The 11,863-nt window shown below is 50.6% G+C and overlaps 3 protein-coding genes across 3 annotated transcripts; 1 reads left to right on the top strand and 2 right to left on the bottom strand.

Moving 5' to 3' along the window:
• Positions 1-1,235: 1,235 nt before the first annotated feature.
• COCSUDRAFT_55801 (hypothetical protein) lies at positions 1,236-3,048 on the bottom strand (the record flags this gene model as incomplete). Its single annotated transcript, XM_005652308.1, has 7 exons — positions 1,236-1,249; positions 1,403-1,478; positions 1,775-1,952; positions 2,049-2,220; positions 2,366-2,504; positions 2,763-2,833; positions 2,922-3,048. The coding sequence occupies 7 exons, from the start codon at positions 3,046-3,048 to the stop codon at positions 1,236-1,238; spliced, it is 777 nt and encodes a 258-aa protein (XP_005652365.1).
• Positions 3,049-4,128: 1,080 nt separating this feature from the next.
• COCSUDRAFT_55800 (hypothetical protein) lies at positions 4,129-5,691 on the top strand (the record flags this gene model as incomplete). Its single annotated transcript, XM_005652307.1, has 6 exons — positions 4,129-4,203; positions 4,354-4,428; positions 4,572-4,679; positions 4,988-5,098; positions 5,399-5,473; positions 5,614-5,691. 6 exons carry the CDS (start codon positions 4,129-4,131, stop codon positions 5,689-5,691), a joined length of 522 nt encoding a protein of 173 aa, XP_005652364.1.
• A 2,154-nt stretch (positions 5,692-7,845) lies between these two features.
• Positions 7,846-11,265, bottom strand: COCSUDRAFT_3077 (NGP1NT-domain-containing protein; the record flags this gene model as incomplete). Its single annotated transcript, XM_005652306.1, has 10 exons — positions 7,846-8,019; positions 8,295-8,351; positions 8,566-8,727; positions 8,944-9,168; positions 9,411-9,521; positions 9,830-9,971; positions 10,203-10,429; positions 10,648-10,767; positions 10,994-11,059; positions 11,185-11,265. Coding segments are annotated over 10 exons (1,365 nt in total), but the record flags the coding sequence as incomplete, so codon positions are not given.
• Between the last annotated feature and the right edge of the window lie 598 nt (positions 11,266-11,863).

Below are 11,863 nucleotides of genomic sequence, written 5' to 3'. Positions count from 1 at the left end.
CCTAAACCCTAAACCCTAAACCCTAAACCCTAAACCCTAAACCCTAAACCCTAAACCCTAAACCCTAAACCCTAAACCCTAAACCCTAAACCCTAAACCCTAAACCCTAAACCCTAAACCCTAAACCCTAAACCCTAAACCCTAAACCCTAAACCCTAAACCCTAAACCCTAAACCCTAAACCCTAAACCCTAAACCCTAAACCCTAAACCCTAAACCCTAAACCCTAAACCCTAAACCCTAAACCCTAAACCCTAAACCCTAAACCCTAAACCCTAATCCCTGAACCCTAACCCCTAACCCCTAACCCCTAACCCTAAACCCTTAACCCTGAACCTAAACCTTAAACCCTAAACCCTAAACCCTGAACCCTGAACCCTGAACCCTGACCCCTGAACCCTACACCCTACACCCTAAACCCTAAACCCTAAAACCAAAATTACCCTAAAAAATAAGCACAACCCTACACCCTAAAAGAGCTGTAAAATGTCAACTGTGCTTGGGGGTTGTTGACTGCGCAGTGTATTGTATGCGAAAGGTCACGGATTCGATTCCGAGGGCCACAGGGTTTTTTCGTTTTTGATGTCCGCATGGGTGCGTTATTTCATGCGAAGCATGTGCGGCTGTGACATGACGTGCACATGAGCTTGGCTGGTATTAATTGAAATGTTGTGACATACGGCAGCAAATTCCAGGCAGTGTACATTCAAAATCATCATAGATGATTCCAACAATTACGATATCTGCAGAAGCAATGCAAGACATTGCGACAACTCCTGCAAAGGTGATCATACTCGCGTTTAAATGCATTGTTATATACAGTCTATCTAGATATATTTGCTTTGAAAAGCCAAAGCATGACCCTCCCTCAAATATGTTGTGCTGAAGTCGGTCCATCTCAAAGATTCGACAGTGACCAAGACAACCTATCAGGATGGTCTCCCAATCTTACCATCTTCTTGAACAAAATTCCTAGACCTTCAGAGCAACTATTCTGTCAATGAATTTCCAGGGTACACCACGCCAAAGCTCAATGCTGCTCTCTTCAAGCTGCAACATGATATCATTCCTGCGAAAGGGGCCCCGCGGCCACTTAGGCTCATTGTAGCGCGCATGTAACCATGCGTCCCCAATAGGGTTGCTCCCCTCGCACTTTGCCTGTGCCCTGATAAATTCAGCTTGCCTCTCAACGTCCTTGTCAGATAGCACGCCGCCACACAGTCCTGCATGAACATATTATTGTTCTCGGCCTGAAGCCGGCTCACAACTAATTTCAGCAGACAACTCTGGGCAGTGTGCACACTAGCGACTGTTCTTTGTGTTCATCTGCAGCGCATTGCTTGTGTTGATAAGCAGGACAGCAGTACCAGCCTCTCCCTATAATGAGTATCTAATGCACTCACCTGCGGCAAACCAGCCGCCCGGATGCATGCGCAGCTTCACGGCTTTGTTTGTGGGGGACGGCGCCTCCTCCACTTCCTGGCAGCACAACAGACACACTTGTCAGTATTGAAGAAATGAGGGCTCAGATGCTACTGACAAGAAGGATTTGAAACTAGACCAACAGACCTATATGAATGCCTGGTGCTTGATTGGCATGACACTAAATTACCTCCCACCTACTTAGTAGTCCCCGATTTCCGCCCACCGGTTGATGTACCAAAGTGTACCACAGTACTGCAGTTGCTCCTCTGCATAGAATGGCAGGTCTTCTAATGTCACAGCTGCCAACCAATGGCCCCCAACCCCCACAAAGCAGCGACAACACAACATACCTGGTAGCCCGGCAGCATGAAGTAGAGCTCCCCAGAACTTTCCCTGAAGAGAGGCGTTGTGCGCTCCAAGGCCAGATCCAAGCTGTTCTGTCCGCGCAAATATTCTCGCAAGGTTTCCTCAGCCTCCGTTTCAGAAGCCGCATCTGCTGACACTTCAGCGACGAGGAAAGGCTTGTACCTGCATAAAGAAAACAGTAAGTTTCTATTACAATACCTGTGCCAGGGGCAAAAGACTGGCAGTGCTTTTATTACCAAATGCTGCGGCTGGTCAAACCTGCGGATCTCCCAGTCCTTGTATTTCTTCAGGATGCAGAACTCTGGGGTCAGCCTGTTCGGTGGCTTGGACACTTGCAGCATTTGACGGAGCACAAAGGCAAATCCCTCGATGCTGAAGAACTCCTGGTCTTCCAAGCAGTCCCATCCATCGATGTGCTTGTTCCACTTTCCTGTGCGCAACCAATTGTTACTGTGCATGTGTGCGGGTACTCATGCTCTAGCACTTTGGCATGCATGCATGGCGCACATGCGAAAGGGAAAGGTACACACAACTGCCAACAAATTATCAGTGGGCTTGAGCGTATTTGACAGCACCTGTGTCTGGGTTAAAGCCCAGTACTGTGAAGCCGGAGAAGACAAGGCGCGGGTCCCAGATAAATTTGAAGGGGTTGTATCTGTTCCACCAGAAGTTCATTGTCCAGCTCCACTTCACCAGAATAGCATTCTCCCCAGCCTGAACAGGCAGTCACACTCTCATGCACTTCTGTGATTCCAACAAGAGTGCTTTTTGCTGCTCAACACCCTTATTACAGACCCTCTGCACTCAAAAGCCTCTAGACTGACACAGGACTCAGCTCTGAATCTTTGTGCAGCTCAACAAGTGTCTACAAGACTATGCACTTGGCAGCAGCTGAAGCTGCAACAAATACTCTGTCATTGTGCAGTCAGAGTGCAGCTGAGGATCTGGCCACAACGGGTGCAATTGACGCACCTGTCTGACCTCATGCAGCTCATAAATAGGCGCCAGAAAATATCGCAGAAATTGTACGTTAAATTGGTACCCTGCAATACAGCATCACTTCAGCAGATCAGCCACTTGCAATTGCAGCTACTCAGATGGGGCACACTGCCATACTGGTGCATGCCTGACCTCTGAAAAAAGTGAACTTGCTGATGGGATCGCTGAAGAACATGCGCTCCTCAAAGTGTTCTAGGTCCATGATGTCCTTGAAGACGTACTGGAAATCTGACCGAACCAGATCCAGATGTTCCTGCATCAGATGCCAAGCTGCACCTTAGTCAAGTACAGAAGCACCACATGCATCCCAGTAGTAGAACTGCAGCTGAATTCAACAGAGCAGTAATCAGGGTTTATATAGGAGATACAGGGAACAATGGTAAACAAGATAATACAGTTTTTCAAACATTCTGATGGTCCAGTACCTGCATCTCCTTGCTGGAGCTGGTCGGGGATGTTATGGGGATGTCCTCCTTCTTTGAGGGCAATCCTGTGAAATTTGATTCTGATCCAGGAGCTCTGAGAGGTTTTGTTGCCCTGCATACTGGCCTCAGAACTTGCCTCCCTCGCTGGCTCGCACAAAAAGGTCCACTCCTCCCCTGCTGCAATAGTAGGCAAGGCGAACCAGCTGTCCTCCCTCCCAGTTTGCAGGTCCCATTCATCATATAAAAGCTTCTACCGCTCGAAAATTGTGAAGGATTGTGTAAATGGCCGGATTGATGAAAGATCGCTTCTTGCAGATCAAGTGATCTGTGTCGGATTTTGAGGAGGGCTATGGCGTGGACCCGACTGAAAGTGATTGTATATCTCTACTCCTTGATACCCAAGCCCAAATATATCAGAGCAACAGGAAGCGGAGTTCGAAAAGTTGCATTTAGGCGTATCTATTTTTGGTTCGGCCTCCTCGGAGCAGGCCACGTCGCCCAAAATTCCGAATTTCGACAGGGCAGGGATGGGCAAAAATTCTCCAATTGGACATTGGGTCAGTACTGTAAGGAAAGAGTGAAGGATAATGACATCGCTGTATTCAAGGATACATTTGAACGGCAGCAGTCGTCCTCTAGTACCAAAATGCATTACAGGAAAGAGGAAGCCCGCGCCATCTAGTTGGCGAGCGCGCTCCCAGAAGAACGACACCCCCGGTATTGATGTAGGAAAGAAAATTTCTCAGTGGGCATACGATGCTGGCCTGGAGACCAATACACAGCTGGAAGATTTCCTAGGAGACAGGTGATCTGGCCGTGCCTCGATGCCATCGACAGCTTCCCGTTGTCAAAAGTGCTTTTGCTTGTCTCAGAAGTTGTGCAACACATTTTTCAATGAATTGAACCGTTCTTTCATGTGCAGGACTAAGGAGTTGAAAGGAGACAATGAAGTGACCTGGCCATCCGAAAAGGTCACAGAGCTTTGGAAGGTGAGGAGGTGCTTTTTCATCTTCGCCATAGAATGTACTGCCTTGTTGTGGGAGGTAGATGATCGTTAATTTTCGGATCTGCTTGGATCATCACTGCCAATACTACAGAGGAAAGCTGCCTGCAGCGTTGCTTGTGGTGCTTGAGTGCAGGTGTTCTTCAAGCCTAACGAGGGCTACAAAGATGTTTTTGGCATAACATGGCCACTGCGCAAGGACCTGCCAAAGGTATGTTTGCAAATTACACAGGCTCCAGGCATGGCACTCTTCAGCCCTTCACATGTGCGCTCACAATGTAAGGGTCTTGTCAATTGTCTTCAAGAGACACAAAGAGCCAGGGGCAGGTTTGACGCTGGCTTTCTCTTGTGCAGCCCTCTGAGGAGGACAAACAAAGGGCATACGCAGCTGCAGCCAAAGACTTGGTGAACATCGATCCTCCTGAGCGCAAACGCAGGATTATCCTTGGGAGCGTACTGTCGGTGAGCTTCGTTTCGAGCTTTGAAAACACGGAGCACCCGTGTGTGACTTGTGCAATGAGCATCATCCAAGCATGGACCTATCATCTGGCTGGGAGCTGCAGACAGTCTGATGTTGCTGCTATATGTATTGTTTTGGAAATGCCCCCCTCGTCATGACCAGGACCAATGGAAACACTCTCCAGGGATGGCGAATGTTGAAAAGGAGGTCACATCAGAGATATAGTTCCTCCATGTCAGCATGTGCTCTGACGGGAACGCAGAATGCAGAGGCTCTTCATCCTTATTTACATGCCTGTGATGTGGTGCAGGGGGTGACGATTCTGGCGATGTTCACAGCAGCAAAGTTGCACGCGCACCCACTGGAGCGTGCATGGCTGCTGCTTCCCTTCTTCCTTGGCGCGGCAGAGATTGCATCTGGCGTCTCTGGCCTCTGATCCATAGCCCTGGTGCGCCCCACATCACACCACCTGGATATATGAGATCTTCACATGAGGCCTGCAAGAATACCAATGCAGATACAGACATGCAGGTTTGCTCTCTGCAGACTTTGCAGTGCTGGTGGGGACTGTGCAGCACAGTGCATTCTGAGATTCAGATCTTCCTATTCAAGTCCCAGGGCAAAGTCCCAGGGCAGGAGCTTGTTGTTTAGCATGAATTCTGAGACTCTCTCTCTCAACAGATTGTATGAAGGTATTTGAAAGGACTCTTGTATCCTGCAGGCCGGCGTTTGGGACGTGGATGGAACTGGCATGCAGGCCATCAACGACCCTGAGGTCGACCTGGGCATCCGAAAGGTGAACCATCAGCATGACCTGCAAATCGTGCTAATCACAAACAGAAATTGCGGTGTCCTGCACCACAGTAAATGTATCTGCTCACAGCTTTAGCCTGCTTGGAAGATTTGCTGACATTCAGCTCTGTGTGGGCCTTGCAGAAGGTCATCAGCTATGTCTCGAAAGGGGCAGTGGCTACTTTGTTCGTGATGGGGCCCTACATCCTGTGGCCCTTCTAGAGGCTCACAAAGTGCCGCTATGAGGACGTTGGAGATTGACTGATACGGCTCATCCCATGCCATGCAGACATATGACTGCCACACCTGAAACAGGGCTGCCATGGCCCTGAGGGTGGAGCATGATAGCACTGCATGCATATGGATGCTGGGATCAGATCATTGCAAAGGAAAATGGCGATTGCTTTGGGGAAATAGTTTTTTTCCTGCCTGGCGCATGTAAATGCACAAGAATGTTTCTAGTCTTTCAAGTACATCGCTCCTTCATGCACCAAAATGTATCTTTGGCAAATATCTTAATACAGCGCAATTGAATTGGCTCCGCAACAGTGCGCAATCAATGCTGTCACAGTGACAGTGTCACAGCAACACATGTGCTCTGAATCACTCCTCTCTAAGAATTATGCAATTTCATGCATTCTAATATACATTGACAGACAAAATGTTAATCTCCTGACCATTACACCATGCATTGTGACGACTCAGCAGTGTACAGCTGTACACCATGTCTCATCGAGCCATCTTCTTGCGCTTCTTACTCTTCCTACCTTTCTCTGGTACAACTGCTGGTATTTGTTCCTGCTCAGCTTTCTCATCAGGCTTCTTTGCCACCTGCACCAGGGCATCACACATCAGGGAATACATTCAGCACATATTGAGACTTCCAACGAAAGCGAATGCAAGAACAAGACCCCAGACGAGTCCCCGCACCTCTAGGCTCTCCATGACTGCTTCCCACGAAAGCCCCTCTTCACCGTAGCCATCACTATCTGCGTCGCTGTCATCATCATCACCAGACGCCCCAGCTTCCTGACTCCTCTGTTGCACCACAAAAACCGACCATGATCTCAACTTCTGTTGCGAGCATAAGTCACAAAATTGCTATTGTGCGTTTAGTTTACCAACACACGCAAGCACCACAACATGCAAAAAATAAAGTTGGGCAACATGGACAGTGAGTCAGCGCACCTCAGCGGATGCATCCCCCTCATCTTCTGCGTCCTCGATTTCTTCTTGGGCATCAGAGCCCTCGTCTGCATTCTCTTCATCGGATGACACGGCATCGCTGTCAGCATCGCCTGCATTGCGAACATAAACACTCTCAATACTCTGCAGCTCCCATCCAGAAAGCCTGGCTGCAGGTATAAATACCCTTTTTTTTGTCTGCCCATGTGCACGACTGATATATCTTATGCCAGCAAGTGCGCAAAGTCAAAGGAGCAGACATCTGCCTGACAAGACATTTCAAAACAAGTGTGCAGCAGCTGTTATCTACATACCTTCCGAGGCGGCTGCTGCTGCCCCGCCGTCTGCTTCAGCGTCCTCCGGCAGGTAGAAGCCCTCGCGCACAGGAATGCGCCGCTGCCGCTCAGCCATCCCCTGCGCAGCCGCGCGCGTCGCCGCCTCCGCTTCAGCTGCCGCTCGCGCCTCAGCATCATTTGGCTCCTGTGTTGCTGCTGCAGGACCCTGCACATGCAGCTTCCAACAAGTTAGCACTTGCCACATCACCGTAAGACATGACAACGCACGGCTCATGCGATTGTAGGACTGGATATTGTGGCGGAAAATGTGCGCGCTCCTCTGGCTGCATCCCAACACGTGAAGTGAGGGGTGCAGAACACCCTGGCACAAAAGAGTGCCAGGTTCGAGGGGCGCAACGGTTGCTCTCTGCATCACCTTGCCGAGCTGCTGTTGATAGCATACAGCCTGGTGGTTGAGATGCATGGGACTTTCCGACAAGGAACAGTTCACAGCTGAAAATATGTATTGGAGAGGAAGCATGTTCAATGTGCAGCACTAATCACAAGTTGCGATTTGAATTGATGCCATATGGATAGACACAATGAAGCTTCGGGTAAAAGAGGAACACATAAACCAATATGGCAGCTCTGGGGCCTCAGGCTAACGAGATTCCACGAATGGATGTCTTCAGGGTGCATCAGATGGTACGGACAATGTGAGTCATCATCGGCCGCCAGAGCGCCTGATCCTACAGGTGTGATACCATACCTAGTACATAGGCTGGTAAATCAGGATCACCTGGTCATCTGAAGGGCCTGCCACCGCCGCAGCGCCTGCGGCCGCGTCAGCAGCTGGGCTGGCAGCCACGTCAGCGTCCCGGCCGGCAGCGGGCAGCGCAGGCGGATCGGGCAGGTAGTCGGGCGGCAGCCGGAAGAAGGGGATCTTGCCGCGCTGCCAGTCGTAGAGCACCATCTTGGCGGCGGTGTTGAGGTCGGGCTCGCCGCCGCGCATGAGTTTGCCGCTCGCCTGCGCCAGCTTGGTCAAAAAGTCCTCCGCGTCCGTCCAGGTGCGCACCTTGTACGCCCGCCGCTGCAGAAACAGGATGCAACAATTGAGCACCAGCATGCAAGATTAAAAACAGTGAGAAATATATAAGCACGCCTTCTCCAACTGCCCAGACGCTGACACAAGCATGGTAGACAACCCCTTTTGAGAGCAGTCTTTGAGGTCTGATGCAGCTGATTAATATGAGTCTGTTCCTTTTTTCTCGAGCACCACAGATGCAAAAAGCGAGATTACACAACACAAGAGGCCAACCAGAAAACGCAAGTTGCAATTTGGGATGTAGCGTGCAGCATGCGCACCAGATACTCGGGTTTGATCCGGTCAATGACTGCTTTGATGTGTTCCGTGGCATCAGCCTGCAGCAAAACATAATATGCAGTTTTTAGTATCAACAGAACTCCTTTGCCAGCCTCCTGATAAACAATCAACAAGCCAACAGTCCATAAGAAGCAATGCAATAAATGTTCAAAAACACCAGAGGTGCCTGCCTGCACACTCTCACTCTTACAGGGAAGGCCGATTACAGATTGGAAGTAACCACAAAAGCTGAAGCCAAGAACTCTGGCTCACCAGGTTCTCCACGCGCACTACGCCCTTGAGAACAGCGTCCGTCTCGGAGTCGTCTGTCTTGTTGTAGACGACTCCGGGGCAGTCGATGAGGAAGATGCGCTTCATCAGTGTGATGTACTGCCACACCTTTGTCTCACCTGGCACCGGTGCCACCTTGCACACCTGTCCACCAGCACACACAATGCGTCAAGCAAACCTCACTCTGACTACATAATTCAAGCTCAGCAAAGGCTGCGCAGATGGCCTCATACGATCTGCCTAGGAACAACACAAAGCAAACCTTCTCCCACTTGCAAGGTCCAACATTTGCAGCAAAACATGTAATCCATCATCAAAAGTCAGATAAAAAGTTTTCAGCTTCAAGCACATGCCAATCACCTTCTTGGTGCGGAGGGTGTTGATGACAGAGGATTTGCCAACGTTGGGGTAGCCCACAAAGCCGACAGAGATGAACTTCTTGTCGGACCGCAGGCGCGACAGCTGGCGCAGCAGGCTTAGCAAGCTGCCCTTGCCAAAGGGGTTGGTGATGCTGGCGTGGAAAGCCAGCGTGGGGAAGTCTGCACTGAGATGCTTCAACCATCGCTTCGTCACCCATGCCGGCACCTGCGAAGCACAAAGAGCAGATTACACTCTGAGTAGCGCTTCTACAGACCTGAAACACCCACATCTGGCTTTATGTGATAACATGCATTATCAGCAGCGCTCTTCAAGCAATCTTTATGTCGACTACGCCTCAGCCTTGAATGCCACAGTTCAAGCCTGGGGTCTGGATAAAAAGCGTCTTAGTAGTTCAAACAGGGTGTCCCAGGGATGTTCCATGAGCTGCTACAGTGAGGCGCACTCACCAGGTCGCACTTATTGAGCAACAGCAGCATGTGCTTGTGCCGCGCGTTCTTCTTCAGGTGCTGCTCCAGATATGTGCAGCGCGTGCCCAGCGGGTCCCGAGCATCAAGCACCTGTGCGCACATGCAGCCCCATCAAACGACGGAGAACTTTGTCAGAGCCGACACCAAAGAAGTAATTGGATGTAAATTTCCCATTGCACAAGGCCATACCATGGAAGGTCGTCAATGCAGGTCAGCTGCTACAAGAGAGGATGCCCTGCAGGTCTAAAAAAGAGATATGTAGAGTAGAGCACGTCGAGGTAAAGGTGACACGTTGTGTGCTGTTGCTGCCAGAAAGACCCTACATTCTGAGGAGCCTCACTACCTGCAGAGCAAGACTGCAAGATTGAGGAGAGCCGAAAGGAGGAGCGTGCCTGCACGACGACGTCGGAAGAGTCGATGACCTTGTAGAGCTCGCCCCAGATGCGCTTGGACTGCCCCTTGTCAAACAGCTTCTCCCTGGCGGCTATCCTGGTCCCCTCAAACTCCCCCTCTGCCTCGCCCTCCACCTTCTCATCATATCTGCACCCAGCAATGAAAGCTAGTCACAGACCACACCACAATGTCAGTCACTTCAAGCATTGCCAAAGACTAACCAAATCTGCAAATCGCACAGTTCGGCAGCCTGCGCCAACCCCCAAATGGTAAAGATGGAGAATGTCACGTGACCACATTAATGGGCACATACTGTAATAGTCAGGAAAACCAGACTGATGATGGCAGAGCAAGGAATAGGAGGGCAACAGCTCGCACTTGGCGCTGGTCTGGGCTGCGCTGCCAACGAGGTCGCCGTATGTCTCGGCTGCCAGCTTGGGCCGCTTGCGCGTCTGCTTGGCGCCAAAGGTGGTCGCGAATGGGTGCGCGGCTGTGAGGCTCGCGCGCGCCGCCTTGCGGCCGGTCTTTGCAGCCGCCTCAGGATCCTCCAGCAGAGCCAGCGGAAGCTTCTTCTCGCGCAGGAGCACGGTGTATGAGTCATTCACCTGCACACAATGGAACCCTCAGCTTAGTGTACTCACAGGTACCCCCCATGCTGCCCTCTGCGTACAAAAAGTCTCACTGTGCAGGACGCTTTAAGTCTGTTTTTTGCAGGAATGTAACAATTGCATGTATGTTGCACAGTCCCACACAGTTTCCCCCTGTTCCACAGCAAGCTTTGATGCAATCCCATTCAGACAAAGGCAGAGGCAGAAAAGAACACCTTGGCGCTCATTTCATCGCGGAACTGCTCCAGCTGTTTCTGGCCGATGACGCGGGTGTTGCCAAACCAGCGGCGGTCTGGCTGGATCCTTGTTTGAGGCAGCACCTTTGATTGAAACTCCTGTGTGGACACAAAGAGAGGATGAGCTTCAGGATCTGAATTTTGGTGAGTTTTCGATTGTTCACATCGAGGACCTTCGTTCAGCCGAGAACAAGAAAATGATCCAACCACTGTTCAGCAACTGAGAGCAACAGGAGCTGCCGCTAGATTGCCACGGCGAGGTGGCATACATTCTTGTGCTTGGAAAGCAAGAGCATCCCATGTCAAGAATCTACCGAGGTCTTACCTGGTGCAAAATCTTTCCCTTCTTGTCACGCTTGGCAGTCTTGCTGTACATCTTGAGGCGGCGAACCTGCACCAAGCATTAATGCCACTCGTAAACGAACTCAAAGCCTCCCCAACCCAAGAGATAGAGTTTACAGTCAGATAACGAAGAGGCGTCGCGCCTACAATGGGGTGGCACGTATCAAAGCTTACCGTGGATGCATCTCGCTGTTCTTTTGCGCCCTTGGCAGGTCTGTTTGCATCCCTAGAATGTTTGGGCTTCCGATTGTCTTCCGCCTTGGTCCGTTTAGCCCCCATTTCCTTAGCACCTTATCACAGGTGGGCTCACAATAGCTGCAGCAGCCTCAGCTCGCAGGCTTCGTAGTACTTATGCTACTTGTGATACTGACACTTACGATTATTCAATCAGATCCAATCAGACAGAACCACGGCTGCGAAACGCCAGATCTTTGTTGCAAGGATCCCTGCTATTAGTGGGTGCTGCTATTGTGCGCGAACTGATCAGACCTTCACAAAGTGTGAATGCTGGCTATAAACTACAATACAACTACCATCGATGAGACCAACAACGTTGAGAATGTTGAGAAGTGCTCACAATTCTCGAAGTTGAGACAGAGGCCCAGCAGCCGGGCGCTGAGTTACGCGAGCGGTGACTCACGACGTGGATGAGGCTTGGATAGCCTGCCCAGGCCCCCAGCGACAGCAATGTGCACATATTCCGGCGGCTTCCTTGGGATATCCTGGGAAACTTTTGAAGCAATCAACCTTGTTAATTGTTGTTGATCTAACTCGGACACCATGGCGACCGTTCACAGCGAAGTGAACCACGGTGAGAATTTGCATTGTGACTACGTTGGTTTTTACGCCATGT

The sequence above is a fragment of the Coccomyxa subellipsoidea genome (assembly GCF_000258705.1).
Source record: "Coccomyxa subellipsoidea C-169, whole genome shotgun sequence".
NCBI lineage: Eukaryota > Viridiplantae > Chlorophyta > Trebouxiophyceae > Coccomyxaceae > Coccomyxa > Coccomyxa subellipsoidea.
The sequence above is the reverse complement of the archived record's forward strand: the minus strand, read 5'-3'. Positions and strand labels throughout refer to the sequence as shown.